The sequence below is a fragment of the Oncorhynchus keta genome, chromosome 34 (assembly GCF_023373465.1).
Source record: "Oncorhynchus keta strain PuntledgeMale-10-30-2019 chromosome 34, Oket_V2, whole genome shotgun sequence".
NCBI lineage: Eukaryota > Metazoa > Chordata > Actinopteri > Salmoniformes > Salmonidae > Oncorhynchus > Oncorhynchus keta.
This window is the reverse complement of record NC_068454.1, coordinates 33,996,730-34,022,940: the sequence shown is the minus strand read 5'-3', so window position 1 is coordinate 34,022,940 and position 26,211 is coordinate 33,996,730. Positions and strand designations below refer to the sequence as shown.

Genomic DNA, 26,211 nt, shown 5'->3' with positions numbered 1-26,211 from the left:
CCGCCACCCGTCGTCAACTAATGTATTCCATTTCCAAGACGTCAAAGAGTCACAGAGCCAATACACCGACCTACCGACGTGCAATAATCCGCAAAGGCAACACACGGAGGAGTGTACATTTGTTTTAGAGCCGTGGACTATTCAAAAACTGGGACCTGGGGTGAAGTTTGACTGCTACAGGAGGAATTCCTAGTAAGTGAAGTGTTTTGTTTATTTAGTAACTACAAATACTCAATGGGACCAATAAGCGACAATAGAGTGGCTGTGCGGTGACATGGGTAAACAGAGCCCCCCTAAGAAAGAAATTGATACATTATTTATTATTTGAGAAAGAAAATGAATATAACAATAATGGAAGATAATAGAAAAGCCAAGTGCAATAGACTATGAAACTGTATCCAGTACACACTGTTTTTGTGTTGTATTTAAGCTCTTCTTGCAGACCCACTTTGACCCCCCTTCTCCTGTGTCAAGACCATAACATGATGACCAGAATAGAGAAAAATATTATCCATGCATGAATAATACTTACTTTATGGATGGAGGAAATGTATCCTGTCATTTGAGTAAAATATAAATGTGACAAATTCTATTTGACTAACATTAAATATATTTGAAAGGCTGTTTTTGTTTGTTTGACATTAATAAATGATACTCCCAGAACAACAAAGGACTGTCTGATTGTCCACAATATAGTTGCTAGGCTACAGATTAGTTACGTTATTATTACACAATTATTACCTAGTTTCTATTGAAACCAATAACATTTTGCACATTTTATGTTACTAAATCAAGAGGTTGGTGTATTCAAGGAATAGAAACTATGAGCTCCATTTGGACCACACCTCTGCCAGATTGTACTAAATGCCATGCAGGTTTAATTTCACACATTTGGACTGTATTACAGACCAGGGTCCAGATCCACTGTGGAAAAGGAACTCAGTATTGCAATGGATGTGAATGTAGACTAGCAGGTGCATTGAGGCTCCCATACCCTTGTCTTGTCCATGTACAGTGTTTTCACTACCCCCAGACAGACGCATCTATGGAAGCCAGAGGTTTGAGGTTGTCTGTAACTGCCTCAGTAGTGGAGAGGTGGGGGCATTGTTCACGGGGGGCTTGCTGCTGTTGCTATGTGGATTTTAGTGCATCTGTTTGGGAGTGGTCTCTCTCATTGCTCCATATTCTGTAGAGCAGAGGTTGCTGGGGGGCAAAGACTTGCCCTAGTCTCCTGCACCTCTCCCTCCTGCTAGGCTGCTCCTCTCTGTGGTAGCTCTGTCAGTTTGGCTTAGATCACCTTGCTGTGCTCTACCCCTTCATATTCCATGTATGGGTGCCACTAAAATCTGGTGGTCAGAGAAAATAACTGGTGATGACCAGAGGTTCCACCCTACTGTTACAAAGACATAGTTATCACCCTGTTTTGATCCTTATGCAACAAGGCACCGTGTTTTCTGCCACCTCTGTGTGTCAACTATACTGAACAAAAATATAAACGCAACGTGCAACAATTTAAGAGATTTTACTGTGTTACAGTTCATAGAAGGAAATCAGTCAACTGAAATAAATTAGGTCCTAATCTATGGATTTCACATGACTGGGCATAGGCCCACCCACTTGGAGCCAGGTCCACCCACTGGGGAACCAGGGCCAGCCAATCAGAATGGGTTTTTCCTTTTATTACAGACATAAATGTTTGTGTCCAGTATATTAGCTAACGACACAGAAGAAAAAGCTATCCTTACCAATCTGTGCCATAGCACATCATCACTGACGACCTTTCTTATGAACTGATGCATATGCTGTATGTGATCAAAATAAAGGAGGAAACTGATATTTGATCTGAAATAAGGGAAGAGTTGTTTAAATTTAAGCATTTTGCTATAAGCATTTCGCTACACTAACAATAACATCTGCTAACCATGTGTATGTGACCAGTAACTTTGTGTTTGATTTTTTATTTGATTTGGTGTGAAGCTCCATCTGTAGTCTGGCTCATTGATAATCGTGCGGCGGTGTGAGTTGGGGCAATGCATGCTTTTGTAAGGAAGACATCAGCATAACAATAGAGCATGAGAAATTAGTTTTTTAGGTGAAAGAATGTAGTCTTCCCATAAACTGTGTGTTTCTGTGGGCTGCTCTGCTCTGCAGCACGAGGCTGATGCCTGATGCCCACGCGTGGCAAGAACAGGCATGGGGTCCCCTGGGCCCCATTTCAGGGGGATTGTATGTATGGGCCTTGCTCTCAACAGAAATCACTTGCTGGAGCTGAGGAACACTCGCCGGATTGAGATTAATATTCATTTTTAAATCATGACTGAGAAACACAAATGTATTGAAAGAGCATAATAACTTGATAGATTTTTGGTGTGTGTACTTTTCAGGAATGCAATTGTCAAATATATGATGAGATTCAGTGCACTACTTACTGTGATGTTAGATGTTAGGATCAATACATTTAGCAAGACTTATAGGATCAAAATGTTTCAGATTGATTTGTTTAACAGTCCATCTATCACACAGGACATCTACATTTTGGGTCAGTTTAATGCACTCTCTCCTACAGCTTATATATGCACCATCATTAAAATGTATATTAACATTGCACTACCTCTGTGTCATTGATGGATAGATCTACAACCCGATCGACCCTGTTGTGTGATGGATTAGTGAGGTATCCCCTGACTAGGTTGACAAATGTACTGTCATCATGTCAGGTGGGGAACGCTCTGTTCCTCCTCATTAGTTTGGACACAATCCATTATGTTTTGTTCTGATTGAAAGTGCTCCCGGTCAGATCTGTGACTGTCACTGGTCCAATGACTCTGAGTGACACCACCGGTACTAGTGATGTGGCTCTACGGCTGGGCAAAGACAGATGTAGGTAGGGACACCTGCAGGGGACATAGTGGTGTGGGGATGGGGGTATGGGGAGACACATGGGTATAATTTGAGATGTGGGTAATAACAAGGATGTGGAGACAGAGGATGCAGGTATATGGGTCATTATCCTCGGTAGGTGCAGACAGAGTATGGGGGTTGTTACCTGGATAATACAGGTATGGTGGAGGTGAATGGTAATGGGCTGCTATGGGAACCCTCACTCAGTCATGTACTGGTACAGCCAGCCCTACTGCTGAGCCTCCCCACTAGGTTGATGGATGGCTTGTGTAACGTGCCTTTGGTCCTTGGTCCGTCCCTTTTTGCATGCGAACACATGACAAATAAGGCCTGTCAAGGTGCGCTCAACTCTGTGTTGGTCTTGCCAGAATGCGCTGTTGGCTGTTTTCTCAGTGGTAAATTATCTCTCCCTACCATTTACAGTATCTGAGTTGCCTGCAGTAATTTACCCTCAGTGGCAAAATGCTGTCACACACACACACACACACACACACACACACACACACACACACACACACACACACACACACACACACACACACACACACACACACACACACACACAGAGTCATTGTGGAACATGCCACCCCTGTTTCCCGGTGTAGACCTGGATGCTTTTTGTGAGAAAATGTTTCCTGTGATTTTTACTGACAGACATGTGGCCTTTGATATTTGTATTTCACTTCATGAAGAGAACTCCTTGGTCACACATCCTTTTTGGGGTTAATGTCCACATTTTATATAAGGGTCAATCTCTATCTCTTCCTGTTTTAGACTACTCTGTTTTTCTCTCTCCTCTCTCTCTCTCCCTCTCTGTCCCACTGTTAAAGACATTAAACGGAAATACTCCACATTTTCATAAGGAGACGTAGGAACTTCTCAGCTGCCCTCGCAAATCACTATTGCACGCTTGTCATCGCCGTGATGTTCAAGTGGGTCACAGCATAGCAGAGGTCAGTGGTGGACTAGTTCTGAGCTATGATAGGGATGTTTAAACCAGTATTAACCCTTCAGCCAGCCTTTGCACAGCAGAGAGTGGCTTTCTGTCTCCAGTATCTCAGAGACTGGGCCTGTAGCGGGGTACTCTCTCCACTCTCTAGTCAGGGTGTCACTGAGGAGTAGCTGTCAATAGGATCAGGGACAGGGATGGATCAGGGACAGGGTCAGAGATGAGAAGGCTTGCTCCATAGCTAGGCCAGGACCGGGTTAGTTTTCCTCCAGGCCGTCGTAGCCAGATCATTCACAAATTAGTTTAATAGTGTTCAAAGGGGCTTTTTTCTTATTGTGCCAATTCCAAATGATGTATTTTTTAAATTTAACTAGGCATTCTTATTTACAATGACGGCCTACACTGGCCAAACCCAGACAACGCTCGGCCAATCGTGCGCCGACCTATGGGACTCCCAATCGCAGCCGGTTGTGACACAGCCTGGATTCAAACCAGGTTGTCTGTAGTGACAACTCTAGCACTGAGATGCAGTGCCTTAGACCTCTGCGCCACTCGGGAGCCCCTTATGTATACTGTAATGTTAATTTCAAGTACATAACATTTGAGTATTGTCTTTTCAAGGACAATACTTGTAGCCTGGAAATGTGTTCAACAAAGGTTACTGTAGGTTATGTGGTTCCCTCTTGCTACTGTATATCCCCGTCTCTGACATACTGCTAATGCTGCTCTCTGTGAATTATTCAGCAAAGTTTGTGGAAGCTTAAATGCATGGATGACTTTTACTACCAGACCTTTATGTTCGGTGACTGCACCACTGAGTTGTCTAAGTCAGAAACCCTAATAAACTAGAGTAGTGGTTCCCAAACTTGTATAGTCCCTGGGACAGCAGTGGTTAGAACGTTGGTCCTGTAACCGAAAGGTTGCTGGATCAAATCCCCGAGCTGACTATGTAAAAATCTGTCGTTCTGCCCCTGAACAAGGCAGTTAACCCAATGTTCCCCGGTAGGCTGTAGGAAACTACTGGAATGATTTTCCATGGCTGCAAAGGGGTGTGGCCTTGCAGAATTCAGTTCAGTTTCAGATTTATTTGGATTCTAATCACCCCTTGGTATCTTTCCCAATGGTTTAGTGATCAGATGTATTCGACTTGTCCACGCTGCCTCCTTCTAGCCTCCCTCACACCAATGTGTGCCTGGAAGAAGCTTGCATCCTGGGGTGAACCTGCTGTCTCTTTTTTGTCCTGTTATATTGGGGTTAAGTGCTTGATTACCATAATCTGCTGCAACTGTGAGTGACACATCCTACATTTTCAATTGGTGTACATTTTCTGTGTTTGGATTTCATGCTGTTCATTTTCTAATCAAAGACTGTAGATAGAAAAAGTGCAATTAAATTGCAGTGAAATATGAAGAAGAAGCACTCATGGCTGAGATTTCAAGGACTAAAAATACGGATGAAAGCAAAGAGGGAGAATAGAATTTCTACACGCGGAGAAGAGAACAGGGCGAAATGTTTTCCCCAAGGAAATCTGAGACTCTAATGTAGCCTACAAAATAAATCAGAGCTTCTTGAGGAAAGCAGGAAAATCCACTGTCACATTCACCTTCTTTGATTCACACATTGTGACATATATACTGTAGTCCCTCCCATGTTATGGGGCTATGGTAGTCTGGTTACCAGTCTTTTGAGCGAACATTTCACTTCCTGTCATTTGCCAAAGAATTAGGATGAAATCCTCTGATCTCCTCGAGCTCATTAATGATAGGCCAGTCTCTAGTAAATGAGGAGTGGTATGTAATAGCTGAACAGAGACAGCATCTAGGCTAGGGCTATGGTTGGTTAACCTCTATTTTAGTATGCAGGCAACGTCGTCACCCTGCTCAACACTTTGAATGGATTGAGAGCGTAAAGGGGCACGGTTTTACTATCTACAACCAGAGATACACTTACCACGTCCCTTGAGATCATGTCTTTTGATGATCTTTCTTTGAAGTTCAGCACTTTTAGTCCATGAATGTGATTGGATAGTGTCTTATGCATAATTCATGCTTTGTAGTAGTAAAATCCATGTTTTATTTCTTCTGCAGCGTAACTGTAAAAATGTTCTGCCACACAAAGGGCAGTAAAATCAAATAATTACGATTATCATTCATTTCCTTTCTATAAACAATTGACTGTATTATATTCTGTTTAATACATTCCTAAGCCTACATATACTTCAATAATCACAGTTATGTATCTCTGGAGTAAAATACTAATTCCCTTCCATGATCTCAGTATTGCCAATAACCAAAGGTCCGATTTTAGGGGATTTCAATCTCTTAAACTTAAGCCCATCTTCAATTGACTGCTTGAATCTGTTTTTCCTGACTGTGAATCGATCAGTCCAATTTTCCTTAGGTGACATGGTCGTTGTCTTCAAAATGAAGCGGCCAGTCATTCTGACTTTGAAGTCAGGTCTTTACAGAGCAGAGCATTTAAAGCTTTATGCATCGTGTCTAATTGTGTGGTTTCTTTTGACAGACTTTGGTGTTGGGAAGAAAGGACAAAAATGTGGTCCTAAACCACTCATATTTCCTGAGGGAAATGACTTCTCTGTAATATAAGACTGGTCAGATCAGCGATGTAAGGTCTCCTGTAACTACGTACACGGTCACTTTCAACAGCTTGCTGGGGAATAAATCAGAGAACCGGAGACTTGTTGAGTTCTGGTTGGGAAGGTTCAGCCTTCCTGTCTTTTATTGACCGTTGACTGGTGGTTTATGCTGGTCCTGTCTTCTATCCAGTCTTCCTACCAGACCCAGTCTTACCATTGTTGGTCTCTAAAGTTCAATCAAGCTCAAACGTAGACAATCAAAACCAACTTCTCATAGTTGAACTCATTCTTAAATGGAGTGCTGTACATTTCTTCATTCTCCTGGGGTACCTAATTCAACCTTTAAAGTCAGCAGTCCATGCCCTCCCTGTGTATGTGGTGTGAAAAATCTTGAGCCAGGGTGGTTTGTGCCGTCCCTAGTGCCTCTATTAAGACAAAATGAAGAAAAAAGAAAACAGTCACCTCCAAAATCCCAATTAGCTTCCATGTTGCCTTTCAACTGGACCCACGGCTTCATGTCACCCTCAAGTACAAGGGGATCAGATCCACCCCTGCAGCCCCTCTCTCTGAGTCTGACCCCTCTGCAGCTGTCACAGGGTACATTATCCCCCCGTCAGCCCCTCTGATCCCAGTCATACCTCAGTCACAGTCACCCCTCCTCTCCTCGTGGGCCCGGTCCCATATCAAAAACTTCACACATCTTAGCCACCCTTCAAAGAGATTTGGTGTACTGCGCCCTCTGTTTCTCATGCAGGGGCTTTAGCCCCTTCACAGGCCAGCCAAACAATGTGGGAGAGCTGGTATGTCCCAGAGGAGGGGGGCGACAGGCTGACTGCGCCTCTCCTAAGCCCCCTGCTAAAGCATTATGTGTAGAATAGGAGCATTTGTACATCACATCACACTGGGACGCAAACATGGATGCCTGTCTCACTGACTGATCGATAGGCAAGGCCCATGTACATGTAAACTGTGGTAAGAGAGGGGGAGTTGAGAGAGAGAGAAAAAAGGTCTCATTGTGATCCTTAAAGTGGTACAGTGAAAGTCAAGTGGTCCAGTTTGTACAGTAGATGGAGAACTCCATTGTGAGTTGTATTGACCTCCCAGGGAGTTTTTCCTGTTTGCTTGGTAACCACCCTACATTGTGTGGTTTACGGTACACAAACAACATGTACCACGTGAGGTGTTATGACGGCTTCTGTTTCAATGTTGGCATTCCTATAAACTTTTGTTTAATTCTGCTCATATTTGCTTTGAAATGAAAGGCTTTTTTGGTGATCACTTTATGATCTTTTATTTATTGTATTCATATTAATAGGCTATGTGTATGTCGTAGACATAATTCAATACTAAAGCACACCCACATTTTTATTTTTATTTGGACTCAACACAAGCCATGTTTTGCTGTGAATAAATGCAGGCAAAAATATTAATTAAAAGCTTTGTTTGAAAAAAAAAAAACTACAGCTACAGGCCAGAAACGACAGAATGTTGGGAGAAAGGTAATTATTCCGAAATGTGGAAAATTACACTGTAATTATGACAATTGCTCGCTTGGTATTTGTTACATGATGTCATGACAGGGTTTGAGTTAATGTGATTTATGTAGGCCTAAATATTTCAATGCATTCGTTTTAATGGGATAAAGTTGAAAGGAAATGAAGCTTTAATCACATTGTACTTGGACCAATCCCTTGCAGTAAGACTATAACTTTGGGACACATTTTAATGTTCCCTGCTCCTTTAAATAGAGTGGTGTCCTATATCTAAAGTAAATGACTAGCCTACTCACTAGCAATTGAATGGCACATAGTGGCAAATACAGCTACACAAATAAACACGGACTATAATGACTGTAACTGTTGAGGCATACAGTCCATTGAGTCTTCATTTGATCCAGCTTCTCCTTCCTGCTGTTATATTGTTACAGTCCCAGACTATTTCCATCTACTCTGCAATCTGCGCTATCCCGTCGTTTATGTCTATCATAAGAGGTAGTGTAAAAAAAAACAAAAAAAACGAATTGACTGACATCGGTTTAATTATTTGAATTCCATTTCGTACGTTTTTCTTCTGTCAACTCAATGCACACATTGCACAGTTTCTCTAAAGACAAATCAGATCCAGCCTGAGCTGTGTGATGTAGTAGGGAGTTTTAGTTTCTAACAGGCCAATATTCCACATAGTTTAGTGCATAAAGCGTGGTAATTAACTACAATGGCCATAATCCATTGCGCATCTACTTGTCCAGTCTTGTGTTTCTTTTACGCCTGCTACTGAAAAGACAGAAGAATGTGTGATCGTGAAGGGATATAGAGAGGAGCTGTTGCTTCGCAATGTATCTCGACCTGAAAATACATGATCTAAGTGATTGATAGTTGGTGTTCAGCAGTCAAAAAGTATGCCTTATTTACTTTGAAAAACTATAGTGATTTTGTCAGACGGCATAAGCAGCACCTCTATAGAGACGAGATGATGACATGGAATGAAGTAATACAATCCTCAAATGAAGCAAATGTAATAGACATAATGTCTGAAATATTTTATTAAAATAAAATAATGTGAATAAATGATGGTTAATAAGTAATGGGCAGTCACTACCATCATGTGACTTTTATTAATTGTTTTATTCTGTTTTGCTACAACATTCAACCCAAATAATCAAAACTGAAATCGAAAACTGATTATTGTTTAGTAATCAAACCAAACCAACCTCAAAATGGACTAATAGCCAGATCCCGTGTCATGTTAAGGCCAAGGCAAAGTACAATACATGTTTTATCTACACAGGCAACATTCCACTGCTTTATTATTGTACAGTGGGCGCCCTTTTATTCCTGACCATGGCATTTTCTGTCAGTAGCCAGCAGCCTGTTCCCCCCGTGAGTACCAGCTACATGGTTAATCCTCTGGATCTTCGTATGCGACAAACCTTCGAGATTGGGGATTAAAAAATTATACAGCTGACTTGGAGCACTTCAAAAGAAAACTGCTGGATTAGGGTTGTGCTGGTCGCATGTAGGATTTCAATTAGCCAGCCAGTGATTCTGATCCGATTTGACTCCGACTCCCAAGTCCCAGTCAAAGTCCCAAATGATACCCTATTCTCTACATAGTGCACTACTTTTGACCCGTGCACTGTGGGCCCTGGTCAAAAGTAGTTCACTATATAGGGAATAGGGTGCCATTTAAGATGTAACCCCAGGTTTTGTGGGATAGACTACCAGAGGCCAGGGGCATCGTTGGCTGCTGCCATATGGCAAATAACAAGAGCGGACAGTGCATGTTGATGAAGCATTGTCTCGTTTTGTTTTGGCACTTTTGAATCAATGGGAGGCTTGGGCTTTGTCTCGACTGCGGTTGTCAGCCCTGCATTTAATCAGCTTGACTTTGTTTCTCTGAATCGTCCTGAAAGAATGGCATAATTGGATTTGTTAAGGGACAAAAGGTATGCATACTGTATAGATTTGTCAAGCTTTTTTTCAGTTGTGCAGGCAAGTTCCGACAAACCTCTCCTATTGTAGCATACTGTAGCTTTCTATTTTATATTTAAGCAATAAGGCCAGAGGGGGTGTGGTATATGTCCAATAAACTACGGCTAAGGGCTGTTCATAATCAGGCAAATGCGGAGTGCCTGGACACAGCCCTTAGCCGTGTTATATTGGTCCTTTATCACAAATCCCTGAGGTGCTTTATTGCTATTATAAACTGTTTACCAATGTAATTAGATCAGTAAAAATAACTGTTTTGTCATACACGTGATATACCACGGCTGTCAGCCAATCAGCATTCAGGGCTCGAACCACCCAGTTTATAATAGCTAGTATAATATTTTATACCACTCTGCTACCCAGGTACAACGCTGTTGAAATGTGCACAACTGTTAAAGGCCTGCAGCACAGAAAGAAAAGCTTGCACCAAGAATCTCAATATGATTATATATATATATATATATATAACTGTTTTTACATTAGTTACATTACCAGCTAAAAATATTGTAGTCATATTACTGGTACTGGAAAAAACGAAATGATTACTTATTGGATTACTTTTAAATTCAGAAAGGATGTTTTAAAAAAATAAATACATTATGACATCTTTAGTTTTTTTCAATGACATTCAATTCAGTGTTGAAAAAAAGGTGCAAGTCTACATTAGTTCCACCTGAGTCTGACCACAAGTCAGTGACCACAAGTCAGTGACCACTATGATGACACACCAAATGTGTTTAAATAATCAGTTTTGTCTTCTTCTAATGCCTCTTAAGGGAATGTAATCCAAAAGTAACTGAAAGTTATTAACGTTATTGAGTTTGGGTAATCCAAAAATTACATTACTGACTACAATTTTGGACAGTAACTAGTAACTGTAACGGGTAACATTTAGATAATAACCTATCCAACCCTGCACACCACTCTCCCCTCCCTACCTCTCTTCCCCCCTGTCCAACCAATTCTCCCTCCCTCTTTTTCTGAATCTGGTCAGACCAGTTCTCAGAGTCACTAGACTGCTGGTGATTTGCATTTCTCTCCCTCTCAGAAGGGAGGAACCATTATTCACAGGTCATTGCTCAGCTCAGGAGATTGTGTTGCGGGCCACAGATTGCCTTACCCTGCTGGCATCCTCTCCAAGAGACACTCCTGCTGCTCTCACCCACAAGGAGGCTCAGGCCCAAGCATTTTGTGTTGGGCTTTAGAGTAATATGAACATTAGGTCTGACTTTGGCACTGACCTGAAAGAAGATTGGGATGGGATGACTTTGCGTCATCCTCTCTCTCGAGACAACAAGGTATACTATGCAGCTAGTTGTAGAGAGGCAAGGCAGATTTAATTCTGTTCTTAATGTATGTGCATCTGTAATGAAATGAAACATTGGTAAGACTGGATAATATTGTTGTTTCTAGTCTTCTTTATTAACCCCGCACCTATGTTTTTAAGGATGTGCGTATGACCACAAACTTTTCTGTAGACTGGATAATATGTCACCAACTTTATAGAATTTGGTAAAGGATGATAAACATGCTAGTAGTAAGAACCAGTAGGTATTTGATTCGTTGAGAGTCACACGTGGAGAGGTTTGAAGCAGTGTTGTTATGGGGTTTGTTTTCCCCTGTCCGATATCCAGTTGAAGCAGTGTTGTTGTGTGATGAATGGAGTTTGTTTTCCCTCCTCCGATATCCAGTTGAAGCAGTGTTGTTGTGTGATGAATGGGGTTTGTTTTCCCTCCTCCGATATCCAGTTGAAGCAGTGTTGTTGTGTGATGAATGGGGTTTGTTTTCCCCTGTACGATATCCAGTTGAAGCAGTGTTGTTGTGTGATGAATGGGGTTTGTTTTCCCCTGTCCGATATCCAGTTGAAGCAGTGTTGTTGTGTGATGAATGGGGTTTGTTTTCCTTCCTCCGATATCCAGTTGAAGCAGTGTTGTTGTGTGATGAATGGGGTTTGTTTTCCCCTGTCCGATATCCAGTTGAAGCAGTGTTGTTGTGTGATGAATGGGGTTTGTTTTCCCTCCTCCGATATCCAGTTGAAGCAGTGTTGTTGTGTGATGAATGGGATTTGTTTCCCCCCTTCCGATATCCAGTTGAAGCAGTGTTGTTGTGTGATGAATGGGATTCGTTCCCCCTCCGATATCCAGTTGAAGCAGTGTTGTTGTGTGATGAATGGGATTCGTTCCCCCTCCGATATCCAGTTGAAGCAGTGTTGTTGTGTGATGAATGGTATTCACACCCCCCCTTCCGATATCCATTTGAAGCAGTGTTGTTGTGTGATGAATGGGGTTCGTTTTCCCTCGTCCGATATCCAGTTTAAGCAGTGTTGTTGTGTGATGAATGGGATTCGTCCCCCCGATATCTAGTTGAAGCAGTGTTGTTGTGTGATGAATGGGATTTGTTTTCCCCCCTCCGATATCCAGTTGAAGCAGTGTTGTTGTGTGATGAATGGGATTCGTCCCCCCCCCCTCGATATCCAGTTGAAGCAGTGTTGTTGTGTGATGAATGGGATTCGTTTTCCCTCCTCCAATATCCAGTTGAAGCAGTGCCGTTGTACAGTATAATGGATAGGGTTTATGAATGTTAATCATTTTCCCCTCCTCCAATATCCACAACCATGTGGAGCTATTCATTACTCACCTGGGGCCATGTGGGGCACTGAAAGGGATCTTAAGAGTAATAAATGCTGCTTTTCTTCATTACTACCCCATTGACCTCTCTCACAGCAGGCACACACACACAGGCACTTCCTGGCTAATTAAACTTAAGCACACCCAGACACACACCCTTTGCGTTTGCATTTAAAGCCACAATCCTGAATCAGTGGTCGGTTGCCACGACCTGCTATTTTGTCAAACTGAAAGGGAGGGGTTTGGAAAATGGGACCACTTTCAAATTCATTAAAGGCTGGAGTGATGCTTTTCCATTTAACCTGTCACCTCAGAGTGAGACTCCCCATCTTGTGGAATTGATAGCAAGAGAGAGTGAAAAATATTACACAGGCAAATAAGTAAGGAGAGACAAACAAAAGAATGAAACAGTCACGTGGTGTTAGAAAAAGAGAAACGATGGATTCTGTCTAGGTTCCTCCTCTTCTCCTTCAACAGTGATTACCTCTATGGCTGTGCCAACTGCCAAACAACAGTCTATCAGCCCTCCCTTCAGACCTGTTAAACAAAAGAGAAGATTCTAAATACAAACAAAAGACCACAGCTTCCATTTGCACAGCGCGCCAAAAGGCATGAAGGCTTTGACGACAGGTGTAGCTTATGGCAGGCATCCTGGCAGAGGTTTAGAGAGGCTGGTACGATTGAAGTTGTTCCACTCCAAGCATTTCCTGACTGAAAGGTTGACATGCACTGGAAGGTTGCCTTTCTGAACCACCCATTAATTATTGTCTTATGACAAAAAAAAATAGGAGAAACATTTGAACGTTTTTTTCTATGAACTCTGTCTGACCAAGGATTGATGCTTATCTCACAGTATTAATGCATGAATCATAGAGGAAACTGTCACTGGAAAGAAATTCCAAGCGCTTATTCCAACACAGATGAAGACATGGGGAGAAATGTCATGTGAAATCTATTTTCTTGAATCATGGCACAGGTTGTGAGAAGTTTTTGGCTAGTGTTAAATTTGACGTTTGTAGATAAACTATTTTGGAGCAGTCGCACTCTTTCTCGATCATCCTCCATTTATGTCAGCCTTGTCATTTTGTTTCCTCCAAAGTCAAGTGAGGCACCTGCTGACACATGGCTTAGCGTGTAACATGTAATACTAGACTCCTCACAGAGAGATAGAAGTACCTTAGCATGTTAAATACGAATTCTCACAGAGATATTAAGGCCAATAAGATGTCCTTTAGCTTCTGTGTTGACACCTGCAGAGTTTAAATAAGCCCGTTGTCCCCACTCCCAATGTCAATGGGATACCTGTCTGTTTGTGTCCTTTAGCTTTCTCCCCATTCATACACAAGGTATTATTTTTGCAATCCCCAGAGTAAAGGTTGAGGCAGAGGTTAATCTGGTGAATATCAGAAACACTCATCTGATCTGCCTCATCAGCCCTGTGATCAGTCAATAGTTTTTGCGGCTGGTTTTAGCAGTTCAACAGTCCTCCAAAGGACTTTTTGTGCTACTGAGAAAGTGGTTCCATCTGTGAAAATAATGGAATTAATAAATTACTGAACACTCCAAAACTGGTGAATCCTGGAATTGCGGTATTTTTCTAAATAAATGGTCTAAAAGTATTTGTGTAAAGGATGCCCGTTTGACCTGTTTATACATTTTGCTTTAGTGCAGTGTTTTATACAACAGGCCTGTCAAAGTTATCCTAGCATTGCAGATTATCATTCTTGGTCCATCCAAGAATAGTATTTGTCTGTTTCATGTATTTGTCTCTCTACCTGTTACAGTAGCAGGAAAAGGAAACAGGAAATGGGTCAGTGTTCCTGCTGGTTGATATGTACACCTCTCTCTTTTGGTCTCTCCCTGAATACACTGTGGACCTTTTGCCATGATAACAATCTCTGGGAGGAAACTCAATGCAGTCTACCGTGGCTACAGAGTGCCACAGCGCCTTGCCCAGGGGGTCAGAAGGTAGAGCATTACAAGGGGCCATGACTCTGCACAGCTTCTGGGCATATGTTGTGTTTTGTGTTGGTGGTTGTGGTTTTCCTGGCATCACATTGAAGGTAGAAATGGCAAGTATTATGTGTGTACATGAGAGCCGTAATGAACAAGTGTACTTGAAAGAAGTTGAGAGACACTGATTCAGGTGTTGAATATAAGAAATGATAATAAAACAATCCCCCTAACCATGACCAATCCCTCGTGATTTCCCTTTGCACTTTGCAGTGGAGCGTTGCCAATGTTCATGTTATCCTATTTACAGTTACTGTAACACAGCCATCAGCGTGTTTTAGATGCATTATTATGGCCAAACCGGATGGGATGTTATGGTCTGGACCTTGAAGGGTTCACTCCAGTCATCCACAGGTTAGTGTGCTGCTTAAGGGGAGAGTGTGGTTGTAGAGATTAGGTCAAGAGTGAAGTTCAGGCTTCGATTTTCACAGTTCAGCAAATTCAGCACATTTTTTGAATTCTCTTTTTTTCCTGACAGCTTTGACAACCTATGTTAGAGTTTTGTCGTGTACTATTAAATATCCACTCCAGCTCCCTAGCACCTCATTTATCACCTGATTTACTTAACAAAAGGCACATCTCAATTAGGCGGTTCAGGTATCCTCATGACATGGCACAAGTGGGGGGCTTTTCTCTTTTGTCCTCTATTGCTCCTATATTGTTCCTGCAAGCAAGGGGGGAGGCAGATGACATCAGAGTGAACCATCACACAACTCTTTGATTTGCCAAACCCTTGAATTTTGCAATTGTGTCTTAGAAAACCCTATTCTGCTCTATTAGTGTACTTTACTGTATCTATACTTGTGAAATGTCATTTTTCAACAGGAAAAGTAAAAACATATCTGTACTTTGTCTATGTCAGTTGACTGAAACACACTCGTTCTCGTCATGATGGCTCTGTTGCAACGTGTTGTACTCTTCCTTATTGCTTATTCTATTCAAATCAAATCTTAAAGTTGCAGACTTCCATTGAGTACTAAGATTGTTTCATCATGCCCTGATGGTTTACTTCATTTCATATGCAAAGCTAGAGCACAATCACAACATTGTCCTAGCGATTCTATCACAGAACAATCCCCACACCAAACAATTATATTGTTTTCATAAATCAGGTACCCTGCTAATACCTCAGACTATAGTGACTGAAAATATTTGCTCAGGGTCATTAGTTAACAAAAGAAGCTGACTTAACATGGTAAGGATAAGATAATTGTGTTTATCTCTTCAACAGCAGTGTGAAGCAAAGAAGAGAAAGCATACACACAGTACTTACTGTATGAGCCAGAGCCCAGAAAATGAAAGCTGTTTTGTTTTGGTGCACTGAAAATCCAACAGTGTGTCAGTGTAGCCACACCCTGAGATAAAGATTATTTGCTCAGTCTTTTAGATTTCTTTGGCCCATGTTACAATACCTTTAGCTACCTGCCTCAAGGTTCATAAACAACACAAATCCCAATCACCACTAAACATGGAAGAGCAGCTTTGTTTGATAATGAAGGTGTGGAAATTCAGAGTAAAAGGTTGTGGTGTGGCTGTGGTCTGAGATATTGCTGGTTGGTTAAATACATTAAAGTGCTTTATCACTCCCCAACCACCCTGGTAGCCCAGGGTGACAGAACTCTAATGGCCTTGTACACCTGTCCTTAAAGGCACAGTGCAGTCAAAAATGTATATATTTCCACAATTATGATAACCCCCTTTTAGTGTAAGAGCTGTTTGAAAAGACCAGCTTGTTTTAGTGGGATGGAGTTTTGACCTGTCTGGTGACATCACCAGGCGGTAAATTAGTTAATAGACCAATAAGAAAGAAAGTTCCAAACCTCTCTGCCAATAACAGCTAGTTTTCAGTTCTCTCTCCCCACTCAGACCCCTCAGACAGTGCTAGCAAAGTTCTTGCTTGAGAAATTGCTCTTTGCGAAGAAGCTATTTTATTATTTTCTTTGACAATTTTAATTGAAAACAATCACATTAAGGTACTTAATTGTTACCCAGAAATGATTTGATATTGAGATAAAAATGGCTGCATTGGACCTTTAAAGACATCACTGGGCGGATTTAAGAGGCAACAGTCCGTACAAAAGATGGCTTACAGGAGACTTCAAAGTTTAAAGTCTCAAGGCGATGCTGCTATTTGTGAGCAATATTTGATTTGGTTTGATGGAGCACTGTGATTACATTCACACTAATCAGTTTGAGTCAGCTGACTTTGAGAGCTAATCCTAAAATTACTTAGTGAGGCTCAGAGGTAAATCCTCTAATGCCAATAAGTATCAGTTTGACTGGGGGTGTCAGATATTACCAGATGAAAATGAACTAAGTGTGAACTTTGGAGGAATTTGTTGTTTTTTCTTGCTTGCATTGATCTTAGGAGTGAGACATCTTACTCAAATGCAATTCCTTAATAAGTTTGCTTTGCACCCTTCGTTGTGTCTTGTTGTGCCACACAAATTGCTTGAGTCAAGTGTATGTGACAAATGTGTAAACGGCTCAAAATTTTCTTTAAAGAATACAACAACCAACCACAGGGCTATCCCTTGTTCCGTGGCCAGGCACTCTTCTGTATCCCTGTCAGCTCGCTCTGACAGAATGGGCCAAGGTCTTTCTCAGGGTGAGGAGAACACAATTACACGATAGCCAACCCCTACATTTCTCCCAGGGTTGATGGACGAGCCTTGTCTCCCAGCTCTCAGGCTGTGTCCCGTGCTCTAGGCTCTGGAATGGGATTTCCCAAGGGACAGAGGCCCCATCTACCCTGGCTACCTCGGACCTGTTTGGGAGACTAGGAAAAGGACACTGAATGGAAGTCAGGCCATTCTACCATTCTCTGGAAGGTCAGGGCCATTTCACCATTCTGAGGTGAAAACAAGAGTATTGGAACTCTCCTCCGATGTGACTGTGGTTATTCAGACTTTCAGAGAAGTCAACATCTACCCAGAATCACTAAGTGGGTCAACAACATGGGCCTTGGTGGTGAGACTAGACTAGACCACTGCCTCCTTCTGCTGAGGAATTCCTGAACCTAATGAATGTCACAATATTGTGTCTGGGTAAGGCTGGTTTGTCTGTATTGGACATGTTGTGGGTTACTGGGTATTTCTTCAGAGATAATTGGTCAGACCGTTAAGCAACCTTGTCTGGGAAAGTCAAGGGAGATCCTCACGTAATGGTAAAATAACCTCGCTCACACGTAAATGTCTTAACCTTGCTCACACAGACACACAAGGACACAGGCATTCCATTAAAGGCATACGAGTACAATATTAATGTAATATTAATATTCATATTCATATTAATGTAATCATTTCACCCTTCCCCCTCTAATGTTGCCAGGGAATCCTATGTTTTGTCACTGTTAAGTCTGAAACTGTAGGCTAAGCGTAATTCCCTTTGTTGTGATGGTGACACATTAATCCAATGGCGGTCACCCAACATCACTGTCCCTCAGGCTTTGAAGACAGACAGACACAGTGATTCTATAAGTGATCCTGAATAACTTCTGATTAAATCATAAATAATATTTCAGTGAAGACTGTTTCTTTATTTGTGGTAAAAGCAGAGTTAACAGAAAATACCTATTATAATTTACTGCATATGTGTTTCACTTATAGAGCCCTGGAGAAATTGATACATTGGTAAAAAATGATAGTCTTATAAATAATACATTCAACTAATAGAAATAGTAATCTATGCCAAAGCGGTCTTTCTCCTCGTGAATTACAAAGGTCCGAGGGCCTAATTGGTACACACAGCCTTTTATTAACCCCTTCAGCTATGACTAAACAATACAGTAGTACTCTCCGCTCTCTTCCACTGACAGATAGATGTATGGTTGAAGAGCATTTATTTGGGCGTTCAATCCTCAAGTATTGGTCGATCTTCAAACATAGTAGATTTGTCCAATATGACATTGTACCCTTGAACAGTCTTTTTTTGATCTACGCAACCAGGATAGAGTATGATTAGAGTTAGAGCTGAGAGCCGTTCGAGAATCACTTTGTGAGCAGGTAAGACCACCAGCATATACATTTGGATGTAATTATTCTATTGATTTGGATGCTTCACCCAGAAGTAACTGTTTATTACTATCCCAACTGTTTTTTTTATGCCTAACTCTGTTACTGGTTTCTCACTGCATAAAGACTGAGCTGGACCAGAATCAAGACAGCATGAGGGCTGATGATGCATGAGAGTCTGGTCCCTGGCAGACTGACTGGTGTCATCGATCTAATGAGGAAATGTTTGACTGGGGGATAATAGATGCAGGCTGTGTCCCAAATGGGAACATTGCCTGACCGGGGTCAAAAGTAGTGCACCACATAGGGTGCCATTTAGGATGCAACCCTAATGATGAACACTGCTCTGTTGTTTCTGGTCTGGTGGCTGATTGGAGGATGTCCAGGGCTTCAGGGTTTTCCTCTGTCTTTTCCAAAAAGGCTGGTCACTGTACCATATAGTTAGGATAGGCAGTCAGGTTGCTTTGATCAGAAATCCAAATCGATTGTTTTTTTTTTAAAATATGCTTTTTTTTCTCTTTGAAATGAAACAAAGTAAATTGTGCAAAGTGGAACATGCTATCGCATTGGCTAAAAAAAGGAATATAACTAAGAGTTGGGTTAAATGTGTGCTTTCTTTCCGCTGCAGGTGTCCTCGTGTGATTGTCCAATCAGAGACCTGCATGTGTGAAGCCGCGGCCAGCAATGGAACCCTGGCCTGCAGTGGCCTGGGTCCTACTGCTGACGGTCATCGCTGATTGGCTGAAAACAGCCCAATCAAAGGACTTTACAGAACAGGACATCATCTACCTCCATCCCTCAAGTAAGAATCAGACTTTATTATTTCATGACCAAAAGTATTTAATAGAGTGATGGTGTCCTAATTTCCCAGATGAGAGGGATATTCTTCTAGACATCCAATACTAATAGCGTGAAAGGTTACAAGTAATTTACAGACCTAATTCACTATGTCCAAAATGCAGCTGACTTGCATGGAATTGGCGTTTGTGTTGGACGAAACGTATTAAATTATTCCGACAAGCTAAGAAAATGCCCAGGGTTTGGTCTGATGCGATTTGGATGCCTTGTAGATCAGTCAGCAGCTGTTATTGCACTCAGAGATCCCACTTCTGCTAACATCGTCAATGATGTGACCGGACTGCTATTATCCCAGTGACTGGGTGATATAAAATTGAGACGGTCAGTCAGTCACCGCTGTCGGCTTTAACTGTTAATCAACTGGCCAAGCCACGTCCATGTATTCATGTAGCACAGCCCTTTCTCTCTGAGAACGTGTAAGCCTTATAAACTAGGCTAGGGGGAGACCTTCAGCCCCTCAGTCCCCTGTAAAGCTGTCAATAGACTGAGTCTGTTATTACAGGCCATCTCTAATGGAGGAGAGGCCCCTCTGTCTCTCTGTCTTTCTCTCGCTCTCTTTCTCTATGTCTCCCTTTCTCTTTCTCACACACACACACTTTTACCGTCTTGTGATGAGACTACTTCGTTAGATGAGCCCCCTTTGCTTATTACATCCCTCATAACTGCGGCTTATCCCAAACCTTAATAGACTGCTCTATTCCAATTTTGACTGACCCTTAAGAGTTATGAAAAAGTCAGTCAAAGGCTATGTTACTCAGGAATAGCTGTTAGGGGTGTATATCCAGTGAGGTTGTGATCCCAAGCCAAACCAGACAGATCTACAGCTGGCACAGCAACTGCCTGCTCCCTCCCCTCTCCACCACCAGGCTAGGCTCTTTGATCTGAGGTATGGGGTCATGTGACTCCACGCATAGCTACCCGGCACAGTCAGCCGCCCCCACAGTCACCCATGTTGTCACTGCCTTCTGCCGTCTGCCTTCTTTTGTCTCATCCACACATTAGCCCAGCAATATTTACACTCAGCCCCCCCCCCAATAGAGACACTACACTACACCTTAACTTAACTGTAAGACCAACTGCAAATGGCATAGACATCTTATTAACGTTTATTCAATATTTCCTGAATCAGTTCAGATTGAAACAATGAAACACAATATCAATAAATCAAAAATAATGCTTATAGAGACTGTTATCTTAATTAGAATTCTAGTGTTCTGAGCCAAATCGTGACAGTGACGACCAACAAGACTCAGTTGAGGGTAACTGATTGATTGCTGTCCTCTGGCTGTCCCTGTGACTCGAGACAGAATGTTCCGGCATGGGTAGAATGTGGACACTCACTAATTGGTCCTCAGTGTCAATTAGATCATGTTCCCGAGCCACAGGAATGGTTGCTTTCCATAACATAGTACTCTCAACTTGTTCTCTCTCTCCTCCCCCCTTCTCTCTCTCCCACCTTTCCTCCCTGTCTTAACTCAATGTGCACCTGTGCCAGTATAGGGAAAATGGTAAATAGATACAAGTCATGTAAGTCACATTACAGCTGGTAAATTGCTGCTCCACATCTCAAGTCCTCTTACAGGCCTTTTTCCTAGTTTGTTAGGTCAGTAGATAAGCTAAGTTGCCTCGACATGGCCTCTGTACAACAGTCTTTTCCCCTTTTTCAGACCCCCTGCAGGACCACTTACTCCAGTCAGTGTGCAACAAACAGACTGGGTCACTATAGGCTTCTGTAGAGGGGCATATGCTAGGTATAAACTCCCAGATTAGGGTCTGAAACAACCCCAACTCTCCCCAGGAAGCGGGCATGTTAGAGGTCAGCCCTCCCACGTCTCAGAAACAGGTCCCCGTGTAGCCAGAGAGAAAATCTCTTAAGATCTGTGACTCTTTCATCACAGAGAGGCAGAACTCCCGGGATCAGGTTAACACCGTGCCGGCTTTCTGGGATACTGCGGGAGATATCCGTGTCAGCTCGAGGCCACCCCTCTAGTCCCCATGGGGATTTGGTAGATGGTGTGTGTGTGTATATGTGTGTGTGTTCGCGTGTACGCGCATGTGTCCGTGTCTATGTACATATGTGAGCATGTGACAGGGTGTTTGCGTAGTTGTGTGTCTGTCTTTGTGCGTGGGTGTGGGGGGGCTCCTAGGGAGTGGTAACTAACCAGACATCCTGGGAGATGGAGGGAGGGGTCATGGTCTAGCTAGCAGTGACGAGGCAAGGCGGGATCATGGTCTGCGTCCTAAATCGCACCCTATTCCTGATATACTGCACAACTTTTGACCAGTGTCCTATGGCCTACATAGTGCACTGTATAGGGAATAGGGTGTCATTTGAGACGTAGCCATGGTGATTGGCAACAAGCTTTGTGTTCTGAATTAAATTTGCCTGACCTGCAGACCTGTAGCTATCATTGGGGAACGCTGTGGAGGAGTGGCCAATCAGATGAATGTAATGGTGTGAAACTGGAAAGACTAACAGCTTCTTCGTCCGTTTGATCACAACAGATGGCCCACCATGGACATTTTCCTTCCTCTGGGGACAATGCATTGAGAAGGGAGGCAGCAACTGAGCTGCATGGTATTAGTCTTAGTGTTTCGCTGAGTTAACAGAGTGCATGGGGTAAACTGCATTTGGCAATTTAAGTCTTTATCAGAACAAGTGTGTGTGAGCGAGATATAGATTACTACTAGTCATACACTATGTACAGTATGTTGGTGCAAGTTCCCCTCCCTAAAGTCCATGTTATAAGAGTGATTTTTTGTTTTACTAATCCAAAATAACGCGTTACATGCATTCCAAACTTATTTATCAAAAAGTTCAATCTTTTTCTGGACATATTTCATAAACTAATACTATTATTAACCCAGCTTTTAGTATAAGCCTGCTAATCTTATTCAATGTTTCAGGACTTCTGTTCACTTAGGCTAAGTGTTTGTTGGCTATGGCTGTGTGACTGGCTATGCATGGTCCAGTGCCCTGGGCATGACTCTTAATCAGTGTGTGGAATAAGTGTGTGTGTATGTTTCTACAGCCACTCCATTCCCAGGCGGGTTCAAGTGCTTCACATGTGAGGAGGCACCTGACAACTACGAGTGTAATCGCTGGGCGCCAGACCTGTACTGCCCACAAGGTGAGTCAAACCACTAGGGCAAACCAATTTTCTTTTCAGCACCGTTGATAACAACAGTATGATTTCAAGCCCTACTCATTAAGTAATAATAATATGTTAATTCTTTACTCCTTCTGCTTTCATATAGGACCTACTCTTACTTTGTATTTAAATTAGGCATTCTTTCCTTCTGTGAGTACTGCCACAAAGTTGTAAATTACCGCTCTGTTCCTTCAATGGAGGCCTCGGTGTATTATTGAGTATATGTCACCCTGATGTTGACATGTTTAGCTCATAAATAGCTAGTGAGTTATTTATAAATAGCTAGTGAGTTAGCTTGGCTCGACCTCTATCCGACTGATTTACAGCTCGCTCTTAAAGACTAATAAGTTACTCTTGGCCTAGCCCAAAAAAATACACGTTCTTTGTATAAATAATAGCCTCATAGATCGTTGGATAGAGACATGCACTACTTGAACAAAACTCCCTAGAATGCTCTCTGTGACGTGGTATGATTGGCTTTTCTCCAGGTTTTATGGGTTTGATAGTAAAAGTGACATACTGTCATGTATAGCTTTGGAGTATGTCAGATACCGTATGGCAGTGGATTCAATGCAGGAAAGGGTCAGATGTAGATAGCCTATAGTGTATTTCCCCACGACCTATGAGCAGAAAAGCACAGCTTTTCTCTCAATTCTAACTTAACTCCATGCTAACCAAAATGTGGTAGCCACAGCAAGAGGTCAATATGTCTTATTTACTATCTTTATTCTCAACAGAGACCAGATATTGTTATACGCTTCACAAGATGGACGTGGAGGGGGACAGTGTTTCCGTGACAAAGCGTTGTGTGGCTCTGGAGGACTGCCTCTCTACTGGATGCTCTGAAGAAGACCACGAAGGAAACAAGGTGAGGAGTGGGAACAAGGGGAAGAGTGTTGAGCCTAGTGTTGGGAGGTTAGAATGGCATGATGTGGGGCAAGGGTTTCTCTGGTCGTAATTATTCTAGTTGACTTTGGGCATGGCATTTTTCTGACTTGGAATTTTTCAGTCATGACATAGACCGAGGTAGATGGTGTTGTAGCCAAACTGCCGCCAACAGGGTAAAGTTTATGGTTGGATCTCAGGCTATGGTGGTGGTCAAATCTTGACTGGGGTCAGAGCCAGGGTCAGGCAACGTGAACATGGTGCTTTGTATTATGGCTCTGTCCCAGTCACCACCACTTAACTGTGCTTTTGAGTTAATCCGGAGATCCTCCAAAGTGCTCGCTCCAGATAAGATAAAGAGAAGGGTTGAAACTGCTCTCTCTCAGTAGGCTGTCATTCTAATCCCCGGTGAAAGGTGTGTCTTCACTACCTCGGAAGTCTGCATTATTCCCCATTGAGAGACACACACAGAGAGAGAGAGAGACATAGAGAGAGGGAGGGAGAGAGAGGGAGAGACCAGAGAAGACGCAAGCGAGTGTTGTATCTAACGTTTCAACTTTTCTCCTTTAGGTCTGTACGGCGTGCTGTGAGGGCAATATCTGTAACCTTCCTCTCCCCTGGAATGAGACGGAGGCCGTATTCGCCACCACCTCACCTCTCAGCGGCACCACACGAATCCCACAGAGCTACAGACTAATATCCTGCCTCCTTTTCCTCACCCTCCTCATCTCCAGCTATGTTTGAGAAGTGGAGAGAGATACTGACATATACAATTGTCTTTACCAGTTGAAGGCCTGACCCAACTGTTAATGTATTCCGATCCAACTGTTAATCGATTCAATCTACACCCTATGGAAATAGTACTCACTGCAGTTTTTGACAGCTTATTTTCCTTTTAATTGAAAAGGAATCCAGTTTTGATCCCCTTTCATCATTATGCTTGGTTTCAATAAAATGTGCACTTAGAACTGGACACTGATACTGCTTCTAAAACACAGGCCATATGGCTGTCAATCTTGAAGGATTAAACATAATATACATCCGAGTATGAAATGACATAATTCTCCCCCTACTAGTCTTCTGCACCGGGACAGAAGGAGGGGAAACTGTAAACCTTGAAATGTGTTGTGGCATGTTTGGATTCGTCAGAAGGCTATATACTGTAAGAGTTTCAACATGTTCCAGCGATGAGGAAGAATTGAAGAACAGCTTCAGCTTCTATGAGGATTTGTCTGGTTTAACGTTTTTTATGTTTTTACATTTTCACATTTGTGAGTCCGTGCCCCATGTTGTATGTTTGACATATATGTACATATACATAGTATTTATTTTTTTATGGAACATTGTTGTTAGAAGGTGAATATGTCTGTGTGAAACGTTACGCCGGTAGGTTTATAAAATAGCATGTAAGTGTAGACTACATCTTTTATTTTCCAGCAGGAACAGGTGACATAGGCGCTGCGCATCCTTTTACGTCTAGTATGCAGAAAGTATTTTTACCGACATGGAAAGAGAGCCGGGCGCTTATCAAACAAACACTTAACCCTTTGGTGTTTCTGTTGTGGGACGACTATTTCCTCAAAACCTAAAAAAAAAAGAAGGATCCAAGTTAATTACAGGTCTATTTTAGCTTCAAAATTGACCGATGATGAAAAATGAATCTGACTTTCCACATGATACAGCTACCCACATACCTCAGTGCAGCACTTTGTTTGACCTAGGCTTTGGAAGCTGTGCTGTAACTGTAGGACAAATAGCATGTTTTTATGTCTCGTCATTTCAGTTTTAGCGAGAGGCAACAATAAATGACTTGCTTTGTGCGCACACAATTAATTACTGACACTACGTGTTCTTCAGGATACTTTTTCTCACAAGTGTTTTAATGTTTTTGTACGTTCTTGTGACATGTCCCTCTGATGTTTGTACTGTGCTCTGTTCTGTGATGTGTTTCTCATCCATCACTCTCTGTTGGCGGTGTGGTCGCCTGTCCAGGCGGGAAAAATGCAGAGTTAGCAAATACAGTGTTATTGTTCTCCAGGATTTCGGATTTATTTAGGCTGACCGCCCGAGACATAAAGGAGACTGGTCACTTCCCCTCTCCAGACCTGGTTTCATTTACTATTTTAAATCATCGTTTGGCTCAATGGACCAATAGAATAGTCCCAAAATGGCAAACCATGCTCATATAGTACTTCAGGCAGACTAAAGCAAACGATCAAAGTATTTGAAAGATTTCAAATAGTATCTGAACCCAGGTCTGCCCTCCTCCCTCCCTACCACACTGTCTGTTCAGTAGGACTCCAGCCAAGCAGCAAAAGGAAAACAGTGAAGCATGATTTACAGAAAGCAAACATTTTTACCTACTGTAGTTTGCTCTGTTAACATTTTATAAATTACATTTCGTTTTTTATGGGGTAACATAAGGGCTAAAACATGTTGTGTCCATTTAAACCAATCAGGCAATACTAGATTTTCCCTTTTAAATATTTTGCCAGGACTTTTGTACTGTGACCTGAATGCCAACATATCATGCCAGATGTTGCCTTAAATAAATGCTGTACAATTCATGGAAGAAGTGCTTGTGCATGATCTTATCTAGTCATGTTGTGCCAATTGACGTTATGTAAATATCATCTCTGTTTGTATATGCAATGTCTTTGTACATAATTGTATATATAGATGTGAAGGACTTTGTAACTTCATATTAAAGATGAAGACATGACCACTGA

General features: G+C 42.1%; 1 protein-coding gene across 3 annotated transcripts; it reads left to right on the top strand.

Moving 5' to 3' along the window:
* lypd6 (LY6/PLAUR domain containing 6) lies at positions 1-26,211 on the top strand. 3 transcript variants are annotated; one of them, XM_035749887.2, is made up of 5 exons: positions 1-192; positions 19,216-19,389; positions 22,478-22,576; positions 23,335-23,465; positions 24,053-26,211. In XM_035749887.2, exons 2-5 carry the CDS (start codon positions 19,272-19,274, stop codon positions 24,224-24,226), a joined length of 522 nt encoding a protein of 173 aa, XP_035605780.1. In that variant the 5' UTR covers positions 1-192; positions 19,216-19,271; the 3' UTR covers positions 24,227-26,211. The 3 variants fall into 3 exon arrangements, with proteins under 3 accessions (XP_035605780.1, XP_035605781.1, XP_052349693.1); XM_035749888.2 differs by lacking the exon at positions 1-192 and adding an exon at positions 11,021-11,232; XM_052493733.1 differs by lacking the exon at positions 1-192 and adding an exon at positions 21,344-22,023 and having other exon boundaries at positions 19,252-19,389.